The 27192-nt window shown below is 43.7% G+C and overlaps 1 protein-coding gene across 2 annotated transcripts in view; it reads left to right on the top strand.

The window, feature by feature from the left end:
• Positions 1-300: 300 nt before the first annotated feature.
• SEMA3C (semaphorin 3C) overlaps positions 301-27192 on the top strand; it is a 590590-nt gene continuing 563698 nt past the window's right edge. Inside the window, exons 1-2 of one of the 2 annotated variants that reach the window (XM_085652883.1) lie at positions 301-689; positions 3797-3936. In XM_085652883.1, the coding sequence (XP_085509009.1) occupies positions 3834-3936 (103 nt within the window). In that variant the 5' untranslated portion in view covers positions 301-689; positions 3797-3833. The remainder of the gene's footprint in view (positions 690-3796; positions 3937-27192) is intronic. The other variant, XM_085652882.1, reaches the window with a different exon arrangement.

Genomic DNA, 27192 nt, shown 5'->3' with positions numbered 1-27192 from the left:
TCCACGGTGGCTTGGGCGCTTTAATTTCACAGCCAGCATATTTTCCAACAGCGGGACAGCACAGCTCTAGTCCTGTTTGCACAACGGCCATTCTGTTAAAGTGGGATGCTAGAACTCTTTTGCGCTGTGAGGTCCTCGTTGGGATATTACCAGGCTGTTATAAATAAATCTCGTTGTACCCAAGTAGCTCTGCGTGCGTCTCCTGCTCGAAAGAACCGGCTCCCTTCCCCGCGCGCACGCCGCCTTCACTGTGTTACTGAAAGTGGGCGGGGCTCTTGTATTAGGGATCACGCGCACTGCGCGGATTCGCCCGGCTACCGGTGTGCGCGCGGCTCGGCCTGCTGTCTCTCAAAGGCAGTGGCTGTGGAGGGAGGGCGGCGAGAAGTGAGTGTGCGGCAACTGTAACTAGAAACCACAGCCTGCTGTCAAGGATCGGCTACTTTCTATCCCCTCCCAGGCACTTGATACGGGAATCAAGGCAGAGGGAAGAACTGACGGCTTTTAAGAAACCCAGAAAAGGATATTATTTTAAAGGAAACTGGATGTTAATGCTTAGAAACAAAGAAGTGAAGTTTATCAGAATGTCCCGGCGTCGGATTTAAAAGATTTTCTTCACGCGAATGGAGTTTGTACTGTGATTCAAGCCAGATGCCAGCGAATACCTCCGTGTTGCTGTTTTCTTCAAGTTGGTAAGATTACCTTAAAGTTATTTTTTTTTTGCACAAGTCATGCTTGCCCGTACTGTACAAACTCTGCACTAGATTATATTTTGTTCTGGGGCTGCCAGGGAAAGGCTTGTAGGAAATCTTGCTGCACTTAGGCTGGCTCTTGGAAAACGAGGACTAAATGCGCACGCTGACGTCTTGGCGCGGCACCTGCCAGAGGCAGCGTTGCATATGAACGAAACTTAAATGACGAGCCAGACACCGTGACTTTTGACTAGTCATTTGATATGAGAACGACTTGTAACTTTCGTTTTAGTACACGTTGGCACTTTTATTACCATTTATAGAAAAAAAAAAGCGAGTCACGCGGCTGGGGCGCGGGTTCTTCAGAAGTGGAGCGGCGTTTTCCACCGCGTTCCTTCCAACTGATTAAATGTAGTGAAATTAACCTAGGGCTAGCACCGCCCACAATTAACGGAGCTGGATTTAACACAGTACATTCACAATAGATGTATATGGGCGTTGCAATGGACAGACAGACAGACTTTAAATGGGGATCTCAATCTGCTCGAGATATGTGCCTGTTGAAGTTGTTGCTGTCATGTCCACTTAATGCCGTGTCATACACTCCAGGCAATAACACGCATGAATAATTCACAGAACTAATGGAGGCAAGGAAAGGTAGCCGGTTTAGCCGACAATATAGATTTTTTTAAAGCCAGTTAATGGACTCAGGACGGGTAACTGTCCTCGGTCCCCGAAATGGGTCCGATCTCCCCAAATTCAATTAAAAGGAACCGTTGCCATTTTCCATACAATTGCATGAAACGTGCATTCGAGTCAGATGAAAGGGGGCTTTCTCCCTTCTTAATTCTTGCAAATGAGGCATGCGGTACTACAACTAGCGTGGAATACTAGTCCGGCCGCATCTGTTAGAGCCACATGTTCGCTTCTTCGCACATTGCTTTTGCTTGAGAGTGCAATCTGTTCAGTGTGTGATGCGGGTGCGTCTTCCGAGGGGGGCTGTGCAGAAACGAGCTCTGTGTGCTAGAAACAGCTTTCCCCCTGGCTGACGGGGTGCCTTTTGACTCTGCAGTTCGGGGAACCTGCTTCAGAGCTGAGTGCTGCTGCTGCACTGCAGGCCAGGGGGGCAGCCCTTGGAAGCGTCACTGGGCCCAGCGTGAATGCTTCATTCTTGCCGGGACATATTGTATCCGGTTTGTTGACTGCAGCGTTGATTTTGTCGATTTGTGTGGCAACAAAGTTACCCGATGCCCTAATTATATGTCAGCGCCAGCTGATACCATGATATGGTGGAGGCAGATGCGGCAGGGCGGCAGGCCTGCCCTCTGCAACCCGAGCATTCTCATCCCAGCTCCAGTTCCAGCCCGAGTACATGATTTCACATCAAAGGACACGGCTTACAAATACACTTTTATATATTTAGGCACTACTTGTTACCCCATAACTTACCAAGTTTCCAGCCTCGGAAGTTGTCTTTACGTTTGGCCGCAGCAGGCAGAGGTGTTAAAAGGTAGATTAATTACGTGTCATTATATTTTAAATTGTCAGCTGGTCGGGGCTGTAATGACAATGAATGCCCTCCGAAGGCGTTAACTGCTCTCAGTACGGGCCCTAGCTGAAGACGAGGGCACAGATTGAAAGTAAGGGCAAATAATAGGTGTTAACGCCTGATAGCATGTTGGCAAGGAAGCTCTTAACACTTGTCCACCTAATCCATGGGTACTCACTCGCAAACATTTTCCCTGGGGCCGAAAAGTTTAGTCTTTGGTGTGACCCAGGGCCGCACTAATAACAGCAGGGTGGTGGAAGTGGGCGGGGGTGCAAAGTGGGTACAGGGGAAGCGAAGCATGTACATCTAGTGGCTGAACTGAATTACAATGAGGAACTAGACAACCTGGGGTGCAGTACACCCTAGTTACTTCCTTTCTTTAACTGAAATGAATCTTTAAATAAATGCTTGCTCAGTGGCGCAGCTAGCCCTCTGGTCGCCTATGGTGGTCCCTAAGTTTGCCCCCCCCCCCCCCCACAGCGGCCGCAGTGAAGAGCAGGGGGGTTGCAGCGAGTTTTCTCCGTTCAGGAGGGAGGGATGGGTGCTTGTTATTGCTGCCAGAGACGGCGGGTAAGAGCTGGGAAGGCAGTTGCCCCCAAAACTCGTGCTGCCCGGCTCAGACCGCCCCCCAGCTTCGCACTGTGCTTGCTGTTTATTTAAATTTGTTTCAATATTAGTGCTGAGTCCACTTAACAGCAGAACAGTGCGTCTGTTGCCCATGGGCCGCATCTAAAGGTCAGGAGGGCCACATGTGGCCCCTGGGCTGTACTTTGAGTATCACTGCCCCAATCTCACCCACGCTGCAGATAACCCTGTCAACTGTCTGTCTGCCTCGTGTACCAGAGTCACGCTCCTTGAACTCAGAGTGCAGTCTAATAACAGCACACAGTGAAAGCTAAGCCAATCTCAGCCTACCGTTAAGGGTCCTAAGAATAATTATATTTTGATGATGGAGTGCAATTAGGTTTCCTCATGCATTACATGTCTCATCACAATATTTTCATGATTCCAATCATTTAAGTGGGAAAGCCTTGGCTGACATTTCAGTTGACAAGTTTCAAACAGTCCCTAGCAATCCTAAGGGTTTCCCTCACCTACTGTCCTTTTCTGCAGCATGTTAGGGTGGTCACTAGACTCCTGGTACTAGTTGTTGAAGCCTGGCTACGTCTGTTAATATCAGTTAGTATTCTTGTTCAAATAGTCACACCTGTCACTGCTCCTATCCTATTTAGACCAGTGCACAAAACAGATCCAAGAAGGCACCATTTGCAACTTGAAAACTGGAGTCTGTTTTACCAGTAGTTGCAGTGTCCTCTGGGCCAAGGGCGTGGGCGCCTTCTGCACATTGAATATGGCTGTATTTCCCTACCTAGTTACTTAACTTGAGTTAGAAGGGTCCATTTGTCTTCCTTCATCTAAAGCCTATGCCACGCTAGCTACAATCCCACTTGGTTAGGTCAGGCTTCTTACTGAAGAAACTCAAAAGTGTCATCCTTCTTTCCATGTGATTGATCTGTTTGATCGAAATCTGAGTGTAAATGAATTTCTTTATTTATAGGCCTACTCTATAGACTGCAGATCACCAATCAGAAGAGATGGCCTTCTCTGTACCCTGCCTCTTGATGTGGACTCTTCTTTGCAGTGCTAGCGTGAATGGGATGTACCAGCCGCAGGCAAGGGTCTACCTGACATTTGATGGTAAGGCATGGCGCTCCTATTCATGGTTTAATGCTCTGGTTACTCACCGGTAATCTTCATTACTCCGAGTACAAGTCTTCTTCGCTGTAGTCATTGCAAAATGAGCTTCTGCTCCTCCTCCAGAACCTTCCACTCGTCCACTCATGGGTTGAAATCTGTGCTAAAAGCCAAAAAATCAATTGTGAATGGGACAAAACTCTTTGCAAGCTTTCTACACTGAGGCGATGTAAACACTTGCTTATAGTACAGCCTAATGTTTGGTGGAGTATTACTTTGCCTACTTTAACTATGTAGGTAGAAAATGGCTATGTGAAGAGAAGTACTTCCCTAACCCCTGCAGCCACCAGCAGCATTACGGGAGCTTGGGCGACGCTCATTCAAGGTTTACTCACACATCGTTAGCGTCTATTAAATGGGTATGTTAATTATCATTGGTCTAAGACTTTGTCATAGATTTTTTTTAAAGGGGCTGATTATCAAGCATTAATGCATCAAATGCAAATAAAAGCGTTCTTTCCCCTTTGAGGGGGTGAAACAGCAGCAGTTTAGGTGTTGGTAGCGACGCGCAGCCCCAGCCATGTGGTTCTCTACAGAAACAGGCTGCAAAATATTTCCAAGGTAGTGCCCAGATCTCCCGGGGGAGTTCTTGTAGAACGCAGCAGAGAGAGTGCCGCCTGCCGAAAGGGGAGTGCAGTGGCTTCAGTCCTCCCAGCTTTCCTTGTCGGATTTTCTTCCTGGTGAATCTATTCTTGTAGCATCAGAGCAAGTACTCGAGACTGCCCGAGAAATAAAAGTAAAGGCAGGGCTTTAAACAGAGCGGCTCCTGCCGGGACTGAGATCCGATAGTACTTAAAAAATGAGTTTGAAACAGTTCCCTACTGGGCCAGTAATTCTGTCCTTAAATTTACAGGCAAACATTGATACATTTCTCGAGAATGCCTGTAAAATACTTTAAAGTAATCTATGTCAGTGCAGGAGTCCCTCCTTACATTGCTTATTTTACTACATCTTGCAATCTGCAAGTGTGTTTGTTTTACTAGCTGCTGTGTTTGTGTAGTTTTTTTCATGCAACACAGAAATGTTGTTTAGCGCATCTTGAGAACTGAGCCACCTCCAGGTGTCTGGGTGAGTTCAGTTTGTCGTTGAGTTTTCAAGGTGGAGAACTCTGGCGTGGTCCTGAAGCCAGTGTGAGTTTCCTCTGGTTCCTCTCAGTGGTAGAACGGTGTTCAAAGTGCGTGCCCATTGAATCCATGTAAAGTCTGCGGAGAGTAAATGCACAGAGGATGGTCACATATGTGTAATTCACAGTCTCCTATCTACAAAACGGAAACTTTTCGAACTGTAATTATTCACAACCAAATCATTGTTAATTATTTCTATGATACTGATGGCGAGCATTGGCAAATCCAACAGACCTGGCTTGTTTTGGTGCATATTTGTCTTTGTGTGATATGTTTGGATGCAATTTTAGAAAATTTGTAGACGGGCACTCACATTATGGTCAGATGACATGTTGTGTGAAGCACAGGATTGTAGTTCACATGTTCCAAGCTAGGCCCCTAATTACATAGGTAACACGTTTTGGAAATAATTTGTGGTTGCTCTTTTTTCGCCTCTACTCTTTCAGGGACCCCACGCACCTTTTTCATTTTACCTAAAACACTGACTAAAGGTCAATTCTGCCAAGGGCATGTGTGATATTGTGTTCCTGAAAATTGTATTTCGAGGATGTACGTGTGTGCCATTGTCTGGTATTATTTTAAAAATGCAATATTTATAATGATGAGGAATCACTGTTGCTAAAATGTGTTTCATATGCTTATAGCTGATTGTCTCCAAATGTGCAGGTGGTATTCTTATTGTCCTCATCGCTGAGTCCCTGTACTCCTTGGTGGATTTCCCGTGCTAGGGTCCCATTGACGTCCCACAGTGTCCTAGTGTCCCACATTAGCATCCCCCTGTCTATTGCATGTGTGGCAATGATGGACATGCAATATACCTCTAACTTAATTTCATTTTAAGAGTTTATGTCTATATAAGGTGTATTCTACTGCACATACTATAGTGTGAAGTGTATGTCTCAAGGTAGTGAATAAGCACACAGCATGATGGTTGTGTGGACTCCTTGCTGCTGCAACGGTATAGAGATCGAAAGGTCACCGAAGGTGAACACAATCTTTAAAAGTTCTTACAAGCTTGCACAGGATTTCTCATGTAACGATTGTCCTTCCTAAAGTTGACTGGTGAAATGTTAATAACTTCCTGTGGCGCCACCGGAGCGAGATACTGGAATCCTTCCAGAGGTAGCTTGTAATGTGCAGCAATCAAACCATGCACTGTGCACAGTTCCCAGGCCAGCACATACACAAGGGTCTTCAGTCCATCGTGACCGCTTGGTAGAACAAGTGGACCAGGTCACGAGCTTACCCTGCCCAAGTCAGCCCGCTTGAACCCTGCAGTGCTTGCGGTATGCAGCTCATCTGGCCGTGCTGAAATCATGTCTGTGCTTCCTGTAATGCTAGAGGGCGCCTGTTGTGCATCTTGAATTAAAATCACGAGAGTTGTCTTCCTTGGTTTATTAGTAAGAGCAGTAACTCCCGCTGTCACTCGAGCTGAGCTGAAAATAGCAACTCGCCTTGGCACTGCTTGCCTCAATCTGATCTCACCCTATATTCCGTTTCCAGGCCTTGCCGGTGGCTGAGGCCGTGTTTGGAATACATACATTGTGCCACATTCATGAGGCTGTATGTCACAGTAATGCGATGCTCCAAGATTCCTCGCTGCGAGCCCTGTGCCTCGAGGATCCCTATTGAATCCATCTCCCAGACAGGCCCAGCGAGCGCTTCACCTGACCGGTTACATTAAACAGGATCCCAGGTTCAAGCCTCAGAGGCAGGTGCCTGTCATCTAGTGCAGTAGATCAGAGTGGCTTCCATTATTCTGCACGCTGAGTGAATCATCGAGACAGTGAATGCCATCTTTACAGAGAGCCATTAACCTCTGTCTATATTTAATGATATGTACACCTGGGCTGCAGGAACCCTTCACACTGAGTGTTCCGTGGCAGTAACTCTGCCTTGTCTGTGCTTGTTGCCAGGGCTCGCCTGGCCATTTATCCCACCTGGCACTTCTCTGGGGCCTAGCGCCATTGGAGCCGCCTTTTGAAGGTCAGGGCGCTATCTCCGTCTTGAGCTCAATGTCATTTATGGGGCAAAAAGAGAAACAGAGAGAGAGAAATATGAGGGGGGGGCAGGTTTGGTCTGAATATTGTTGCCAGGGTTTCTTATGGTTCCGAGCCTGACCTTGTTGGGAGCATACAGCTCCTCCCTTCTTGGATTTAGAGTTATTCGCCACCCACCATCTCATTGATTGTATCTTACACCAGTATATTCAAAATATTTTATGAATTTATGTCCATTATTGTCCATTAGCTGAATTGTTTGTCGGGTGTGAAATTCATCCGTTCATTTGAGTCCGCATCTGGAAGATAAATTGGGGTTACCGAAAATTTAAAACCAGAACTGCTTTTCACAAACAGCCTTTGTCCTTCCTTCTTCTGTCACTTGACATTCGGCCATTCTAGAGTGGACAGAAACCAGTGTCAGGTCTGAAGGAGGCTACGGAATCACACTGCCTGCCTGGGTGCATCCAGGGAACCTGGGATAAAATAAAAAGCAGGGATCAGAAAAACCTTTTCTTCTTGCACTGGTTGTTAAATGCTGTATAAAGGATACCGACGAATACTGCCGGCTAAATAACATTCCACCAAGCATTCATCGGCCCTGGCGCACGGCCCCGGCGGCTCTGCAGCTACTCCTTACCAGCGTTGCAATGATGCATATACTACTTACTCATTGTGAAGGAAAGCGACAGTGGACCACATCACTTCCTGCTACTGTTGTATTTCTAAGCCGTAAAATCACAGTCACCCGTTAATAATGCAGAGGGCGGAGACCTGGACAGGGGTCAGTCAGCCTTCTCTCATCGGTGATTTTGGCTGATTTTCAGGCGAACGCTGATCTCCTTTTTAGTAACAAATACCACCTTGAATGTGGTATTTTATCTGATGGGGATATCCGAAGGGAGTGTGATTCATGCTGCCTGTGAGGCGCTTGTGGCTTGAGGTGACAAGGTTATTTTACATAGACCGCTTGCAAATGTATCTACCGAGACTGCCTGCAAAGTTATTTACACAGGCTGCCTGCAAGGTTATATTTACAAAGACTGTAAGCAAATTTATCTACCGAGACTGCCTGCGAGGTTATTAACATAGGTTGCCTGCAAGGTTATTACATAGACTGCCTGCGAGGTTATTTACATAGGTTGCCTGCAAGGTTATTACATAGACTGCCTGCGAGGTTATTACATAGACTGCCTGCGAGATTATTACAAAGACTGCCTGCGAGGTTATTACATTGACTGCCTGCGAGGTTATTACATAGACTGCCTGCGAGGTTATTACATAGACTGCCTGCGAGATTATTACAAAGACTGCCTGCAAGGTTATTTACATAGATTGCCTGCGAGGTTATTTACATAGGTTGCCTGCGAGGTTATTTCAAAGACTGCCTGCGAGGATATTACAAAGACTGCCTGCGAGGTTATTACATAGACTGCCTGTGAGGTTATTACAAAGACTGCCTGCAAGGATATTACATAGACTGCCTGCGAGGTTCTTTCCTCAGACTGCCTGCGCGGTTGCTAGTGCCCTTTCAGTAATGATGCACACAAGATGTATTCCACTGGCCAGTAGAGTCCAGCAGAGGTAGGGGCACTGCTCAGTTTGCTTTTCTCCCTCTCCCATCATCTATGGATTTCCCATACAAATATTTCCATTTCCAGCGCTGGGTGCCGCTGATTGTGCCCCTGGTTGGTTTTGCTTCTTCTGTGGTGCTCTGATGTGATTGCTCTACTGTGGAGTTAGCACAATAGGCAGGTAAAACACACAAATGATACCATGCTAGACTTGTGGTTTAGGGCTATGACTTGTTTATTTCTATGGATATTATAGGTGCAAACAAAGACTTTTTATGTACTCACAGCTGGAATCAGAAAACGCGAATTTGTTGTTCAGGCAGGGACTCCGAGCCCTACAACAAGGGCAACCGTGATGGGAGCCCAGGGAAAGATCATAAAGAGAAGAAGAACAAACACTTGAGTACCTGATTGCAGGTGGAATAACACACCATGGTGGAGGCATACAGTCAAACCTATTTACCATCCGCGGCTTATGTCCGACCGTGGATGCTCTCATAGGTACCTTTTTGGCACAATAAGCAGTTGCCAAATTACTTAAGTAGGTTTCCTTCTTCATCTGGAGAAAACGTATAACAACCATGTAATTCAGAAAGGATTCCAAAACTCCCCCTTGATATTTGCAACAACTGACCATTCACTGGACTAATTCTGAAATTTACAGTTTGTTCCTTGGTACTCGCATGCTTTACCATTTAAGGCATGTTCAAATGTATCAGGGGTATACTGACGCTTTTGTTCAGGCAAAATCAGAGTACAATTTTACTTTTAAATTCTTGTATCCAAGCAGAAAGGCCCTCAGCATCATTCCCACCAGTTTCATGGGTGGACCCTACATTTTCATGTGTGGAGATAGACAGTGCTTAATTTGTAAAATGGTAAGTGTCAGGGCCCTAGCCTTTGCTCAGAAGCTGCTGCTGGTGCTGCAGAAGGCTGTGGTACTGAATGCCATCGCTGTGTAGTTCTGATACCCTCTCATATATCTTTAATCCTTCACCAGACATTTCCTGCCCTCCAGACTCACTCCTGCACGTTCTTTTTCATCCCTGCTCCTTTGTCCCTGGTTTTTAGCAGTGCTTAATTTGTAAAAAAAACATGGGCCGTTTCAGCTCATCTCACCCATGGCCCTTTCCGCCACTGCCAATGACATTACGAACACACCTTCTAACCATGACACTCCTACAAGTGTGACAATTCAGATTATTCCAGTCCACCAAAGCTATTAGAATTGTTTTGGGTGGCAGATATTAGTCATTTCCAATGTATATTGAATTTATCAACAACTTCTGTTATGCTGCTCTCTAAATGAGATAAACAGCGCCACCATGTGTCTGACTACCATAGGTGCCGGTGCTAACAATTATGTGCCTGTTCCAAGCACCAGACACCACCGGCTCAAACGAAGCACTGGTTTTCGATCTCTCTCTCTCTTCGTGCTTCTTCCCCTCTTTTGTGTGTTTCTCAATCTTGGTCTGGTTCAAAGCCTGATGAGGAAAAATAAGTGAAAACGATGAGGAAAAATAAGTGCTGGTACCCAGAAATAAGGCCCCACCTGCAACCAATGGCTCAAATTAAGCACTGGATGTAGTCCTGCCTGTGACTTCCGTAAATGGAGGATTGAATTTGATGTGGAAAATCCCATAAATTATGAATTTCTGGATGTTCAGATACCTCTGAGGAGTGTCTTTTCCGAAACACCCACTCTCTGCCTCTGTGAGGAGAGTTGCATTAAATTAAAATAAGTCAGGCTTTGTGAATTCCAAGCTAAAATTTACACTTGTAAATATAGATATATGTGCAAATAGCTTTTCAAAAGAAGCACTTAGTATTTTTTAAAAAAAACTATTAAATATGACTACTGCATGTTATTTAGTCCTACAAAACAGTATTTTATGTTTCAAATGAAATTAATAGAAATGTTTATATCTCTGTAGCTTTGCGCTTGTCAAGCTCAAGGATAAAGAGAATGGCTACAGGCCAGTATACTTGGTTGTCTATATCAAAACTTAAAGCATAAATTGGTATTTGCTTGGTAGTAATGAATACATTGAAGAAAATTGATAATTTTAGTGAAGCTAACCCATTTAATCTTAATCATACACAGTGGCTTGCTTACAAAACATCATTTCATAAAATGTTACAAAATGTTATCTAGAAGTCGAACCAATCCCAGACAGTTTGCAAACAGCCGTATCCTTCAGCTTTGGCTCTGTAGGATGGTTTGGGAAAGGGCAATCCTACGCTGACGTACCACTGTGGGATGGACCTTGTGTGCTTCACGCTTTTGACCATACACTGGAAGGGGTCTTCGTGCTGATTAGGCTGCGAGGTATCATTTGTTCTGACTGGCAGCAGGCCACCCTTGCACACTTGAAGCCCACTAAGAGAGCTACTTCCTCTGGTCTGTTTCATGGCATTACTTGAAATGAGAATGAATGAGCGGAAGAAATCTTGCCTACAACTTATTTCCTCTGTCGAGTTGGCTTTACATGAAAGCCCACATGAGATCTGAGTGACCAGATAATAACAATGACGCTATTTTCTTTATGGCTATTAGAAGTGGTCATATATTAGTTTAAGGGCACCCTGGCAGTGGTGCAAGCTAGACTTAAAAATGTCTCTGCTAAAATCCAGCTTTTTCCTACACTACCAGGCTGGTGCTCACTGACTTTTGTAGCAGTTCTGGAACCTGAAAATTGTCCCTTATTTCTCAGAGAAAAGAGAAAGCCCGTTCTATTGTTCCAAAGACTCTTTGTAATTAACCTGTCAACCAGAGTGGACAAGCCAGCTTCCAAATCCTGCTTCTACCACCACTGTGATGCTCTATTTGCTTTTATGTCCCACCAACTGATGTGAAGAGTTAAATTCTCTGAGACATGTGTGGTCTATAGGTTGTGGGAACCAAGAAAACGAGCTCCGAAACCTCTTTCTACCACCATTGTGGTTTTCTGTTTGCTTCTATGTCCTTACAGCTGATATGAAATATCTTCAGTTTCCGGAATATTGTGTGATCTGTTAGCTGCGGGACCCAATAAAAAAGAGGAATGATCACTGCAAGCAAAACTCCAGCACATTTGAAAGCTCTGTGCCCTCATTGTGGTGGCTGGTTGCATGCAATATGCATGGACGGGCCCTGTGTGCTTCAATGAAATTGTGGTATGCCTGGCTTGTTCACTTGATTTGAGACCATCCTAAATTCTAACAATCTGACTCTATCCAGTTTTCACTCACCATTCTAACAACAGATGGGCACAAATTAGCAAGTAAAGCCAGGGCATGCTACTCTTTTTGCAAGTGACCGACTTCCTTCATTCAACGTGGTATTTAGCATTGGGCAAAGTTTAGACTTTGTCTGTGAAGTTAATTGTAGTTTAGCCCATTTGGTTTACCTGGTGTGCAAATTTCCTGTTTCATTTTGTGTGAGGTGTATTATGTGTTAGGTTTCGCCTAGACAGTGCATGTGCTGTCTCTTAGAGACACGCTGTTTCTAGAATATGGGCTTGGAGCACCACCCATGTTTTTAATTGGTTCCTCTTTCTGTCCTTTGGAAATGCCAGGTAGTGCTTGGTGAATGGGTTTAGTAGTCACTTCTTTTGGACTTTTGTATCCTCCCACGAGGACTGTTACATGTATTCTTACTCAGGTTATTTATAGAGCTTTAAGAGCACTCTTTTTTTTGTTGGCCTGCCTCTGCTTGTTAAGTGTTCTGTTTACCTCACTTCGACAGCTTCATTTTCCCTGCCGTCACTTAATCTTCATGTGCTATCCCCCCAACCCCTCACCGATTCCACAACACTGATTGCCCATCCCAAACCACCCCTCCGAGGTGACTGCTTGCCTTTTCTTTTGTTTAATTTAAATAACCGCTTCTTACAATTAATCTCCCGGCTTTGTCTCTTCCCACTCCTTAAACCCTCCCACAACATTGCTTGCCCACCCCACCACCGCTTCGAGATCGCTGCTTTTTATAAAAAATGTAAATTAATAGATTTATATATTGCGGGCACGGGGGAGATTAAGTTATTTGCCCAGATTCACAGGTTGCTGAGCCGAAGTTCGAATGCGGATCCTCAGCTCCTGAGTCTGCAGCTCTGAGCACTGCACCACATCCTCTCCCTCTTGGGATTCATGTTGGAGTCTCCCTTTGTTGAGACAGCAGTGCTAGCAAATCGCCTCAAAAGTGCTGCTCTTATGCCAGTGGACTTGTACGGTCACACGCCTTTTATTAGCACAGCGCCCACATCACAGGACCTGCGCTGCTTGAACAACAACGCACTTTGTGCTTGTTTATTTTTTGTAGCTTCTTTTGTTTGCAGCCTGCATGCTGACAACGGGCACTTCTATAAGTGTGGTGTGCCCCTTTATATGCATGGGGGACGGGGTTAATTTGCACGCTTTTCCAATAGGCGACTGAATGGGCCCTGTGCTCTCTGAAGGTGCGACTGCTATGGCATCGTGGTTTAGCCAGTGGAGGTGGCTCAGGAGCTGTTCTTATTGTTGAGTGGGTTTTTAGCACCGCCGCTGCCTTGTGAAGCTGAGACTCGGATTCTGAGCTTACTATAGTTGCCTGCTTGCACGCCGCTCTTGTTCTCTTGCAGCTGCTTGGCGCTGCACCTCTTTGGTCAGAGGATGGATTACACATAAGAAGGGTGCAGTGGTGCCAAAAGCATTATTCCTTATAATTTCTGTATTTGCAGATTCCCACTCAGACGGGTGTTGGGGGATTAGTGTTCACCCCATTGCGATTTCGAGGGTGTGGCTCCTGGATTCAAAGGCCTCACCACTGTTTCTCGCTGTGCTGTCTCCTTCGCCCCACCCCATACCCTATATTTTCCTGCCCATACGCCCTTCCCGATCCACGTCCTTGCTTATTTAATTAGTGGTCCCTGTTTCTTCGTGCCCCTTCCATCCACCACTTTTCCATGTTTCTTGCCCTTGTCTCTTTGCTGCTTGCGTTGTGATTGAGGTTTGAATGTATTTTTTTTATTCTTTAGGCCCTTTTGCTTCTTTTCACGCCCACCCCCCACTTCTCTGTGTTCCTGCCCCACTCGCGCCTCCCATTCCTTGCAACTGCCTAGGATTACAGTGTTGGGCAGGTGGGCTCCATTCCGAGCACTCATTCGTCATTGGAAAATAATGGCAGTTGGAGGGACTGGTTGTCCTCATATCAACCTCGAAGGTACCCAAGTGCTTCCAGCCAAGTCCTTTCAAGAGACATTTTGCTTATTTTATACAATTCTGACCTATTAGTTTTAAATACTTTCAACAACACAAGCCCATTCCAAGTCAACAGCAATCTAAGGCCCACTGAGATCACTGGACAATATAGCCAAATAATGCAGACTGCGCCCTGCACTCAGCTGGCTTATGCACACAACAAGCATTCAACTCCACATAATTTAAAACACTGCCACACAATTAAGTGCCATGCAATTCCACAGCACACAAATGCATGCTGCATAAATCCACTCCACAACACAATTCAACATCCCATAATTCCACACCACACAATTTGACTCCACATCATTCCATTACATGCCACATAACAACAATACATCAAATTTAATGCCACAAATTTCCATTCTGCTCCATGCCACATAATTACACTTTACATAATACTACTGTATGGAACATAATTTCATGACACTCCACGCAACACAATTCAACTCTACATAATTACACTTCACACCACATAATTTTACCCAACATATATACACGAAGCTCCAAAACAAATAATTACACTCAACAAAATTCTATTCTGCAACGTGCCCCATATTTACATCCCACATAAAATCACACCATGCCACACAATGCCACACCACACTATTCAGTGTCACACAATACCATACCACACAACATAAATAAACTCCACTCCATACACACAACTCCATTCCATGGCACAAAATTCCACTCCATAACGCATAATCCCACCACTCCACCCCACAAAATTCTTCATAATGCCACATAATTCTAAACCACGCCACTTAATTCCACTCAATACATACCACTCCACAACACGCCATAACACTGCACATAAGTCCACTACACTTAATACCACATAGTTACTATCCACATAATTCCATTGCACACAAACACACTGATTCAGCATTTCTCATATTGAATCACTTCTGGTCTTTCAGCACAGTTTGTATATTATAACCTTAAAAAAAACTTCAAACACACACTCACCTCCACTTCTTTTGGTGTCTTCTGCATACACAAGCTTAACCTCTTTATGCGTCTAAAACCTTCCCTCCCCTTCATTTTCTCTTTCTCACACACTGTCTCCTACCGTATCTAGAGTTCATTCACCACTTCATACACAAAGTACCTATCACACGCAATCTTGCTTTCTATCTGTTTTATACAGCTTTCACCCCTATCTATTCACCATACCACATATTTCTAATACATAAATACACTACACACCTCACAATTTCACTCCACACCATTCCACAACTAACAATTCCAATTTAAACCACTTAATTCCACTACCAACAACATACATCAACTCCAATAAAAACAAAAAACGTAAGTAAAAAGCAACATCATTTAACATGCCAATAGCTCTAACTTTCACTGATGCGAGACCGATTGCATTGTAAATGCTTGTTTTAAGACTATTGTAGCACTGTATGACGTTTTAGCCGAAACACTCAACATATACACATGTGACGGATTTCATTCAGCAGGATGCCTGGCTCAAAACGTGTGGAACATTCTGAGGCAAGAAATTTGTTGCCTAGGCTGGATAACCAATTTAGGGAAAGGCATTTTGCTTGGCATGTGGGTACAACTGCAAGCAGGCAGTAAAGGTTCACACAGTACTAGCTTATTATGCCATTGAACATCAGTGGGAACAGTTTCCTACCACAAGAAGAAGACTACTAAAGAGTTGGCTCTTCCCCACATAACCACCATACTAAAGCATAAATATACAGCATATCCCTGTGTATATAAGCATTTATTTGGAGTAAAAATGTGTACCTAGATATGTGTATTCCTTTATATGAATGTGTATAGTAATCTTGTTTATAAATAAATAGATTTTCATTAGTTCTGCTTAAGAAATGTACTTATTACTTGTGTTTCTATGCTTAACATGTATGTAGGTCACTGCATACATACGTAAATTTTAATAAGAACTATTCATCAACAATGGCTTCACTATTGGGGGAATATATATATATATATATATATATATATATATATATATATATATATATATATATATATAGATATATATATATATATTATATATATATAATCTACTGGCGGTCGCCAGTAGATAGTTATAGTTATGATCGTGTTTCCATAGGAAATCTCAAAATTCTATTTTGAATAACTTTAACGCCGGTTCGCGAATCCTCGCGAAATTTTCAAAACAAATGGGGCGCTCCGCTCAGCTCCTACCCTGAAAGTCTCTGGGTGATTCGTCAAGGGGGGGCCGAGAAAAAAGGGGGGTCCCAAAACGCGTTTTCCCCATGCATTTTTCCATAGGACCTTTAGTCGAAGGTACAGCCCGAACGGCTGAACAGAATTACTTGAAATTAGGCAGAGAGGTAGTCCTCAGGTCAGGGAAGTGCCTTTTGCAGGTCTGGTGTTAATCTGTTAAGTATTTCCTGAGAAAATAGCATTTAAAAGCATATAAATATCTATACGCGCGCACCGTGCGCGCACTGTGCGCGAACGGTGCCGTGCGCGAGCGAAATTCTGATTGGTTGATAGATGTCAGTAAACATTCGAATCGGTCGAAATCAGGAAGTGTCGGCCGCCATTTTGTCTGTCGCACTGATAAAGAAAGGTAGAAAAAAGGTGGAAAAGATGAAAAGGGGGCAGGGAAGAGAGTTCGGTGAAAAACCTTGAAAAAAAAAAGAATTAATAAATACATAACTTAGCATTTAAAAAACCGTAAAAATTCACTTTAAAAACCATAGGTTTCACACACGTTATAGTTAGGAATTAGCATTTAAAAAACCTTGCAAATTCACTTAAAAAACCATAGGTTTCACACATGTTATAGTTAGCTGGACATTTCACTCGTAAAAACCCAATGAAATTCCCCCGTTATAGTTAGTTCAGATAACTATAACTCGCGCGACCGCCACTCTATCACAAGGATGATGTCATCAGTGATGTCATGAGTGATGCCACTGACCATGTCATGAATGATGTAATATGTGACATCATGAGCAGTGGATTGCGGGTGTGCGAGTTATAGTTATCTGAACTAACTATAACGGGGGAATTTCATTGGGTTTTTACGAGTGAAACTATAACATGTGTGAAACCTATGGTTTTTTAAGTGATATATATATACACATATATATATATATAGGAGAGTGGAAAGCTGGGCATCAGGATTATGCCATCCCACTCGTGTTGAATGCCTCCGTTCCATACTGGCACTCAGCATTCCAAGTGCCTGGATCCGGCTTTCCACTGTCCTTTCACCCACTGTGGATTTTATTGAAATTTTATCGGGACATTTGGCACCAACCCACTGGGGTAATACTTATTGTTTTTTTACTGCTAATACCAGAATGCATCTTACTGCATACGCCGCAACAGACGCAAGTACACGCCCATTAGGGCAGGACTTTTTTTTTAAATAAAGCAGAGGTGAAATCATTGGTTGCCATCTGTGCACTTTTTCAGGCTCGTGAGCAAGGGCGGAGGCCCGAAACGCATTGAGCCGCGCATCGCATTGCAAAGGACCATGGATGAGATGGTCAGACTGGAGCCCTCGTTGCCAGAAGGTCCTCCGTGGTGGCCTCCTCAACTGGGGCAACCTATCTTGTGGATGTATATATATATATTTATATCCACGCTACCAACAATGTCCACGCTCTCGGACAAAGCACAGCACTCCGGGAGGATTCCGTATATTAGTTTATTCGGCAACAAGCAAAAAGACAGACGCGTTTCAGGGTATCCTTCGTCAGTGTCTAATTACGCTAGCCGCGCGAGAACTATTTTAAATTCAAAAGACCCATGACGTCACTTCCTCACCCATACGGCCAATGCAATATTGTCTATCGCATGGCGGCCATCTTAACAGGGTGAAGATAACGTACCAGCCTATAGAGTTATACACAATTTCAGGTATTGCTCTCGACATTTAAGAATTACATCAACAGCGTTAAAACACAATTGTTACTAATCATGATTGAAAACAATTGTTAATCAATTAGCATATTGTAAATATCATTTAACAATTATGTTACAAAGAGAGCTACACATCTTAGTACAATTAAGCCGTGGATCGGCATGTATATTGTAGCAAGCCTCATGATGTACATTTTGAACCTCGGTGTATTAAATAATTCATTCAATGGTTCATTAAACAGTAAAGCCGTGAATCGGCCTAAGCATTTTATAGTGAAGTAGTCCACTGAAATCCATGAGACTAAATCCCCACAAATGTAAGAAAGAGTCAAAACATACTCGAGGGAAACCTAAGTAGGAGACAAGAGTTGTTCTTACCCCTTATATTCCCTGAGTTGCATGAGTGAAACGACAAAGAGAGGAAGAGATTACAGTTACGTCTACAAAGTCTACCAAATTACCTCCCCAGATGCACAGCTAATTCCTCTCCACTATTCAACCCAAAGGGTGTTTTGGTGTGCAAATCAATAATGTAGCGGGACTCAAGTCTCCGCAAGCGTTGCACTCTATCCCCACCTCTTGGATTAATATATACACAGTCCAAGCCAAAATACTGTAACATACTGTAACAGTTCCCTGTTACTCTTGTGTTTGAGGGCGAAATGTCTGGCTACAGGGTAGTTACTATCTTTATTCATGATTGCGCGTTGGTGTTCCAAGATGCGCATCTTTACACTATGAATAGTGCTGCCGATATATTTAAGTCCACAGGGACACAATAGACAGTAAACTACATGTGTGGTAGTGCAAGTAATGAATTTATCTATGGGTTTAGATTTTTTTATCCCATCGATTGTGTAGCTCAAGGTTCTTTTGCTGTTACAGCAAGCTTTGCATTTCCCACAAGGGAAAAAACCTTTCATTTCTTTCAGAACACCTTTAGGTTGACTTACAGGTGGTAGGTAGCTCTGAACTAGTTTATCCCTCAAAGACCGTGATTTGCGGAAGGTAATCAGTGGCACTGTCGGGATTTCTTTCCCCATTACGGAATCGGTTTGCAATATATGCCAATTCCTTTTCATTATATTCCTCAAAGTATTTGCATCATCTGAGAAAGTTGTTATCATCCGCAATTTGCTACCTTCAGAATTACTCCTTTTTATGCTGTTCAGCTGGGTATCATTACGGATCAGCAGATCCTTCCTATTAATCTTATTGACTCTCACTAGTGCTGCATTCAAAACTTCCTGGCTATAGCCCCTGTTAAGAAATCTTGTGAAGCAGTTAGCAGCAGCAGATACAAAATCGTTTTCTCTGGTGCAGTTTCGTTTGAGCCGGAGAAGTTCCCCATAGGGTATGCTATTTATCAACTTGGGTGGGTGGTTGCTACTGCCATGTAAGATTGAATTACCGGCAGTCGGTTTCCGATATAAATCTGTACCAAGGTTGCCATCCTTCACCTGCACCTTTAGATCTAGATAATTAACTTCAGTGGTGCTAATTTCATGTGTGAACCCAAGATTAAGATTGTTATTATTAAGTTCAGAAATGAAATTTTCAGCTTGTTCAATTGAGCCTCTCCAGATTATAAAAAGATCGTCGATGTAACGATACCACACAACTATGTGTTCGGCCCATTTTTGTCTTTCATCACTAAGGGCCACCTGCTCCTCCCACCAACCTACGAAGAGATTCGCATAGCTGGGGGCGAAGCAGGTGCCCATAGCTGTACCAGAGATTTGTTTAAATAGCTGCCCCTGAAATAAGAAAATGTTGTTATGAAGGCAAAATTCAATGAATTCTAACAGCATACTGCTGTGCTCTGCAAACTTGAGGGGCCTTCTATTCAGGAAGTATCGCATTGCCATTATACCCTGGTGATGATCTATACAGGTGTATAGGCTAGTAATGTCCATAGCAATTAGTTTGAAGGTAGGTTCCCAGTGCATGTCCATCAAATGAAGAATAAAGTCTTTGGTGTCCTTAACATATGACTTCAATTGTGTGACAAATGGATGGAGAAAACTGTCTATATAAATGGACATGTTCTCTGCTAAGCTGCCCTGTGAAGAGACTATCGGTCTCCCGGGTGGGTCAATTTTATCTTTGTGTATCTTCGGTAATTGATAGAACGTAGGTGTAACTGGTTCATTGTTCCGTAAAAAGAGAAATTCATTGATGTCAAGCAAACCTAACTTATGCCATCTGGTAATCAGGGCATGATACTTTGTGATACTGGTTTGATACACATCTTTATTGGTCTTTTCATAGAACTTGGTATCATTCAACTGCCGATAAGATTCTCGACAGTATTGTTCTCTAGTGAGTAACACTATGTTACCCCCTTTATCCGAAGGTTTACAAATGATATTGTCATCCATAGCCAGGTTTTTAAGGATCACTTCTTGTTCATGGGTTAAGTTCCTCTGTTGTTTCGGTGGGTGGGAGGAAGCCTTGATTCTGAATTTCTGAAGATCATGAAGTACGGCATCAGAGAACGAGTCTATAGCATCGTATGGCATTTGTGGGTTGAAAATGGAAGGGGGCTTGAAAGTGGTTGAGGGTGTTTCTTGCTCAATTGCTGCCCGATGTACTCTCAGGACTAAATCCTCACTCTGTGAGGTTGTAATTGATTCTTCTGCCCGTAATTCTTCCAACAGTTCGATTGTATCCAGATCTTGGGCCGTTAAGACATCTGTTACTTTCTGCCTAGATTTGTGCTTCAGTCTTCTTGCTTCAGTTATAGAAGGTTTCAATTTGAAATATTTCTGTAGCTTAATTTTCCGGACAAATTTGAATAAATCAATGCGCGTCTGCGTGTATTCTAAGCGGTCGCTTGGGCAGAATGATAATCCTAATTTCAAGGCTGCCTCCTCAGCTTCGCTTAATACACGTGGCGTGAGGTTGATGATGGTCAAATCATTGCTTTCTTTTACCATCGTTTTCCCCTGTTGCTGCGCTTCGCTCGGGATGCGCCCTTGCCTCTTCCTCTGCTTCGTGCGCCACCAGCCGCCTCTCCTTGTCCTTGTGTCCCTGTGGACTTAAATATATCGGCAGCACTATTCATAGTGTAAAGATGCGCATCTTGGAACACCAACGCGCAATCATGAATAAAGATAGTAACTACCCTGTAGCCAGACATTTCGCCCTCAAACACAAGAGTAACAGGGAACTGTTACAGTATTTTGGCTTGGACTGTGTATATATTAATCCAAGAGGTGGGGATAGAGTGCAACGCTTGCGGAGACTTGAGTCCCGCTACATTATTGATTTGCACACCAAAACACCCTTTGGGTTGAATAGTGGAGAGGAATTAGCTGTGCATCTGGGGAGGTAATTTGGTAGACTTTGTAGACGTAACTGTAATCTCTTCCTCTCTTTGTCGTTTCACTCATGCAACTCAGGGAATATAAGGGGTAAGAACAACTCTTGTCTCCTACTTAGGTTTCCCTCGAGTATGTTTTGACTCTTTCTTACATTTGTGGGGATTTAGTCTCATGGATTTCAGTGGACTACTTCACTATAAAATGCTTAGGCCGATTCACGGCTTTACTGTTTAATGAACCATTGAATGAATTATTTAATACACCGAGGTTCAAAATGTACATCATGAGGCTTGCTACAATATACATGCCGATCCACGGCTTAATTGTACTAAGATGTGTAGCTCTCTTTGTAACATAATTGTTAAATGATATTTACAATATGCTAATTGATTAACAATTGTTTTCAATCATGATTAGTAACAATTGTGTTTTAACGCTGTTGATGTAATTCTTAAATGTCGAGAGCAATACCTGAAATTGTGTATAACTCTATAGGCTGGTACGTTATCTTCACCCTGTTAAGATGGCCGCCATGCGATAGACAATATTGCATTGGCCGTATGGGTGAGGAAGTGACGTCATGGGTCTTTTGAATTTAAAATAGTTCTCGCGCGGCTAGCGTAATTAGACACTGACGAAGGATACCCTGAAACGCGTCTGTCTTTTTGCTTGTTGCCGAATAAACTAATATACGGAATCCTCCCGGAGTGCTGTGCTTTGTCCGAGAGCGTGGACATTGTTGGTAGCGTGGATTTTAAACGCGGGCACCACCGCGTTACAGCACCCGCCTATGAGTGCCCTGGCCCTTGGTGCAACTTGGTAGCGATTATATATATTTATTTATATATATATTACCTACTTGCGGTCGCCAATACGTAGTTATAGTTAGGACTTAGTTTCCATAGGAAAATTGTTTTTTTGTTTTCTCAATATTTTTGGCGCCGGTTGACGAATCTTCATGAAATTTTCAAAACTTGTGGCCCGCTCTGGTCAGCTCTTGTTTGAAAGTTCCGGGGTGAATTGGCAAGCGGGGGCTGAGAAAAAATGGGGATCCCAAAACTTGTTTTCTCCATCTTAATTCCCATATATATATAGGAGAGTGGAAAGCTGGGCATCAGGATTATGCCATCCCACTCGTGTTGAATACCTCCGTTCCATACTGGCACTCAGCATTCCAAGTGCCTGGATCCAGCTTTCCACTGTCCTTTCACCCACTGTGGATTTTATTGAAATTTTATCGGGACATTTGGCACCAACCCACTGGGGTAAAACTTATTGTTTTTTTACTGCTAATACCAGAATGCATCTTACTGCATACACCGCAACAGACGCAAGTACACGCCCATTAGGGCGGGACTTTTTAAAAATAAAGTAGAGGTGAAATCATTGGTTGCCATCTGTGCACTTTTTCAGGCTCGTGAGTAAGGGCGGAGGCCCGAAACGCATTGAGCCACGCATCGCATTGCAAAGGACCATGGATGAGCTGATCAGACTGGAGCCCTCGTTGCCAGAATGTCCTCCGTGGTGGCCTCCTCAACTGGGGCAACCTATCTTGTGGATGTATATATATACATTTATATATATATATATATATTACCTACTGGCGGTCGCCAATAGGTAGTTATAGTTAGGACCTAGTTTCCATAGGAAAATTGTTTTTTTGTTTTCTCAATATCTTTGGTGCCGGTTGACGAATCTTCATGAAATTTTCAAAACTTGTGGCCCGCTCCGGTCAGCTCTTGTTTGAAAGTTTCGGGGTGATTTGGCAAGCTGGGGCTGAGAAAAAATGGGGGTCCCAAAACTTGTTTTCTCCATCTTAATTCCCATAGGAAACTTTAGACCTGGCTACAGCTCGAAATGCTGAACGGAATTACACAAAAGTTGGCAAAAAGGTAGCCCTTGTTTCAGGAAGAGACCTTTTTTTTAAATGGAGTAAATCTGTTCCGTAGTTCCTGAGAAATAAGAAAAATAGAGGTCAGAAAATCAATTTCCCATAGGAAACTTCAGAAACGGCTACAGCTGAAACTGCTGAACGGAATTACACCAAATTTGGCAAAAGGGTAGCCCTTGGTTCAGAAAGAGACCTTTTTTATAAATGGAGTAAATACGTTCAGTATTTGCTGAGAAAATCTAAAAATAAAAATGTTGATATATAGAGGCACGGTGGATCCGCGCACCCTCCCGATCACGCGCTTTATTCGAATTGGCTTTCAACACTCCAAACCAGGAAGTGTTGACAGCTATCTTGTGACTGTAGAACAGAGGCACAAGAAAACAGGGCAAACAATGGTGAAAAAAAAGTAAAGGGGGCAGGGTAAAAACACCCTGACCCCTAGGCCTGCTCAGGGGGTGCCACAAGGTCCCCCAGGGCCCAAAAAAGCTTTTTTTTAAAAAAAAAAAAAAACAGCGGAATGCATGCTGGGTGAGCGGATCCAGAAGAAAAATTAAAAAAAACAAAGTGAGGGCTTCCTCGCTTCGTTCATTTTATGCCCCCGGGTGGGCCAGGTCCCGAGGGGATTTGGTAAATGTAAAGTGGGGGCCCCCGCAGCCCCGGGAACTGCCACCTCCCTGGGGCTATGTTTTTTAAATAAAAAAAACCTGTGTGGGGGGCTCGAACCCCCCCCACATGCCCCAGGGACCTCCACTTCCCCGGGGCACTAACTGTTTAAATACGGGGGTACATTTTGGACCGCCGAGCCCCGGGGACCACCACCTCCCTGGGGCTTTGGAAAAGTTGGGAGGGTGGCTGTACAGCCCCCCTCCTGGAGCCTTTGATGGCCATGGGGACTGCCATCCCCCAGGGCCAGCTCCTGCAGTGTCCCGGGGTTCCCACCCCGAGATACTGCTGTTTGCTACGGTAGGGTGGGAGCATGTCTCTCGCCCTACCATAGCAAACTCTGCTTGGAAACCTGCTCTGGTATTGGTATGTCCATTGTTTTGAAAATGTTAGTTTGTATTTTTGAGTGTGTGTATCAAAGGTTAGATTAGGGTGAGAGGAGGTCTGCCACTCTATCACAAGGATGATGTCATCAGTGATGTCATTTGAGATGTCATCAGTGATGTCATGAGTGATGTCACTGACCATGTCATGAGTGATGTAATATGTGATGTCATCAGCAGTGCATTGCGGGCGCGCGAGTTATAGTTAGCTCAACTAACTATAACGGTTCATTTAATTGGATTTGTACGAGTGAAATGTCCAACTAACTATGACAACCCAGAAACCTATGTTTTTTTAGTGAATATATATATATATATATATATATATATATATATATATATATATATATATATATATAAAACACAGACTCCTTTGATAAAAGAGAATCTGCACTTGAGGACTGTGTGAAATCTATCTTTTTAATTCTTCAGGATCTCGTAATTTTGAGACGCGTTTCGGCTTAGGCAGACTTTTTTAATCAAAGGTAATCGCCATCTATGCTCACTCAAATACACGTTTTTTATAGAGCTAAACAAAGTACCTGCTCATTTTACTCCTAGCTGGTATTAAATCATTTAGTTGCTTTTCTCTTTTAAATACAACGTTATTCAGCAGTTTTGGAATTCAATATATATATAATCAAATAAATTAGCTTAAAGTACAGCAACACTTGAAAGTCTGAGTTTATTTGCTACAACTTAAATCTACATATATAACATTACTTACATATATATATATATTCACTTAAAAAACCATAGGTTTCACACAGGTTATAGTTAGGTGGGCATTTCACTCGTAAAGAAATTCCCCCGTTATAGTTAGTTCAGATAACTATAACTCCCGCGCCCACAATCCACTGCTCATGACGTCACATATTACATCACTCATGACATGGTCAGTGGCATCACTCATGACATCACTGATGACATCATCCTTGTGATAGAGTGGCGGTCGCGCGAGTTATAGTTATCTGAACTAACTTTAACGGGGCAATTTCATTGGTTTTTTACGAGTGAAATGTCCACCTAACTATAACCTGTGTGAAACCTATGGTTTTTTAAGTGAATTTGCAAGGTTTTTTTAAATGCTAATTCCTAACTATAACGGTTGTGAAACCTATGGTTTTTTAAGTGAATTTGTACGGTTTTTTAAATGCTAAGTTATGTATTTATTAATATATATATTTTTTTTAAAGGTTTTTCACCGTGCGTGCACATTGGGCACGCGGTGCACTGCGCGCACCGAGCACGCCCCGTGCGCGCACCCCGCGGTTTTTATAAAAAAAAAAATGTTTATTCCACCCATGGGGGTCCTTCTGTGACCCCCTGACAAAAGGCTAGGGGGTCAGGTACTCTCTTCCCTGCCCCCTTTTCACGTTTTCCACCTTTTTTCCCCCTTTCCTTTTCAGTGCGAGAGACAAAATGGCGGCCGACACTTCCTGATTTCAACCGATTTGAATGTTGACTGACATCTAACAACCAATCAGAATTTCGCTCGCGCACCGTGCGCGCCTATAGATATTTATATGCTTTTAAATGCTATTTTCTCAGGAAATACTGAACAGATTGACACCAGACCTGCAAAAGGCACTTCCCTGACCTGAGGACTACCTCTCTGCCAAATTTCAAGTAATTCTGTTCAGCCGTTCGGGCTGTACCTTCGACTAAAGGTCCTATGGAAAAATGCATGGGGAAAACGCGTTTTGGGACCCCCCTTTTGTCTCGGCCCCCGCTTGACGAATCACCCCGAGACTTTCAGGGTAGGAGCTTAGCGGAGCTCCCCATTAGTTTTGAAAATTTCGCGAAGATTCGTCAACCGGCGCCAAAGTTATTCAAAATAGAATTTTGAGATTTCCTATGGAAACACGGTCCTAACTATAACTATCTACTGGCGACTGCCAGTAGATAATATATATGTATATATATATACATACACATTACCTACTGGCGGTCGCCAGTAGGTAGTTATAGTTAGGACCCTGTTTCCATAGGAAAACCGCAACATTCTATTTGGAATAACTTTGGCGCCGGTCGACGAATCCTCGCGAAATTTTCAAAACTAATGGGACGCTACGCTCCTACCCTGAAAGTCTCGGGGGGATTCGTCAAGAGGGGGCTGAGAAAAAAGGGGGGTCCCAAAACGCATTTTTCCCATGCATTTTTCCATAGGACCTTTAGACACAGCTACAGCCCGAACGGCTGAACAGAGTTACTTGAAATTTGGCAGAGAGGTAGTCTACAGTTCAAGGAAGTGCCTTTTGTAGGTCTGGTGTAAATCTGTTCAGTAGTTCCTGAGAAAATAGCATTTAAATCAATATATATATCTGTGGCAGCTTACGGTGCGCTTACCGTGCGCTTACGGTAAGCTTACCGTACGCGTACGGTGCCGTGCGCGAGCGCGATTCTGATTGGCTCTTAGATCTTAGTAAACATTCGAATCGGTCGAAACCAGGAAGCGGCGGCTGCCATTTTCTCTCTCGCACTCTGAGGGGGGGGAGGAAAAACAAAGGGTGAAAACATGTAAAGGGGCAGGTTAGACAGCTCCCAACCACCTAGCCTTGTTCAAGGTGTCCCAAAAGAACCCCCAAGGCCAAAAATTCAATTTTATTATTTTTCGAAAAAACGCCGATTACGCTTACCGTACGCGTACGGTAAAAATTATTTTTATTTAAAAAAGTATCCACACTTTCCCACCCCCGTGTCCAAAAGGTGCCCGCTGGGCACCTTTTGTGCATGGCTTAACATTAATAGGAACATTTATGCGATTACCTTTCACAACGAAGCGCATAATATGTCCTCCGTGAGCGGACGGTGCGCGAAGCGCATCGTGCGTACATGGCCCATCCAGCGTAACGTGGGCACACGGTGCGCGTAGCGCACCGCGTGCCCACCGTGCGTGCACTGCACTAACTGCGTAAAGTGGGCGCGCGGTGCGCGAAGCGCACCGCGTGCTCACTGTGAGCGCACGGTGCGCGAAGCGCACCGTGCGCGCACGGAACGAACTGTGTTAAGTGGGCGCGCACGCCACGAACGGCGTAAAGTAACTTAGCATTTAAAAAACCGTACAAATTCACTGAAAAAACCATAGGTTTCACACACGTTATAGTTAGGAATTAGCGTTTAAAAA

This window comes from Triturus cristatus, chromosome 4_1 (genome assembly GCF_964204655.1).
Source record: "Triturus cristatus chromosome 4_1, aTriCri1.1, whole genome shotgun sequence".
Lineage (NCBI taxonomy): Eukaryota > Metazoa > Chordata > Amphibia > Caudata > Salamandridae > Triturus > Triturus cristatus.
This window is presented reverse-complemented; position numbering and strand designations above follow the sequence as displayed.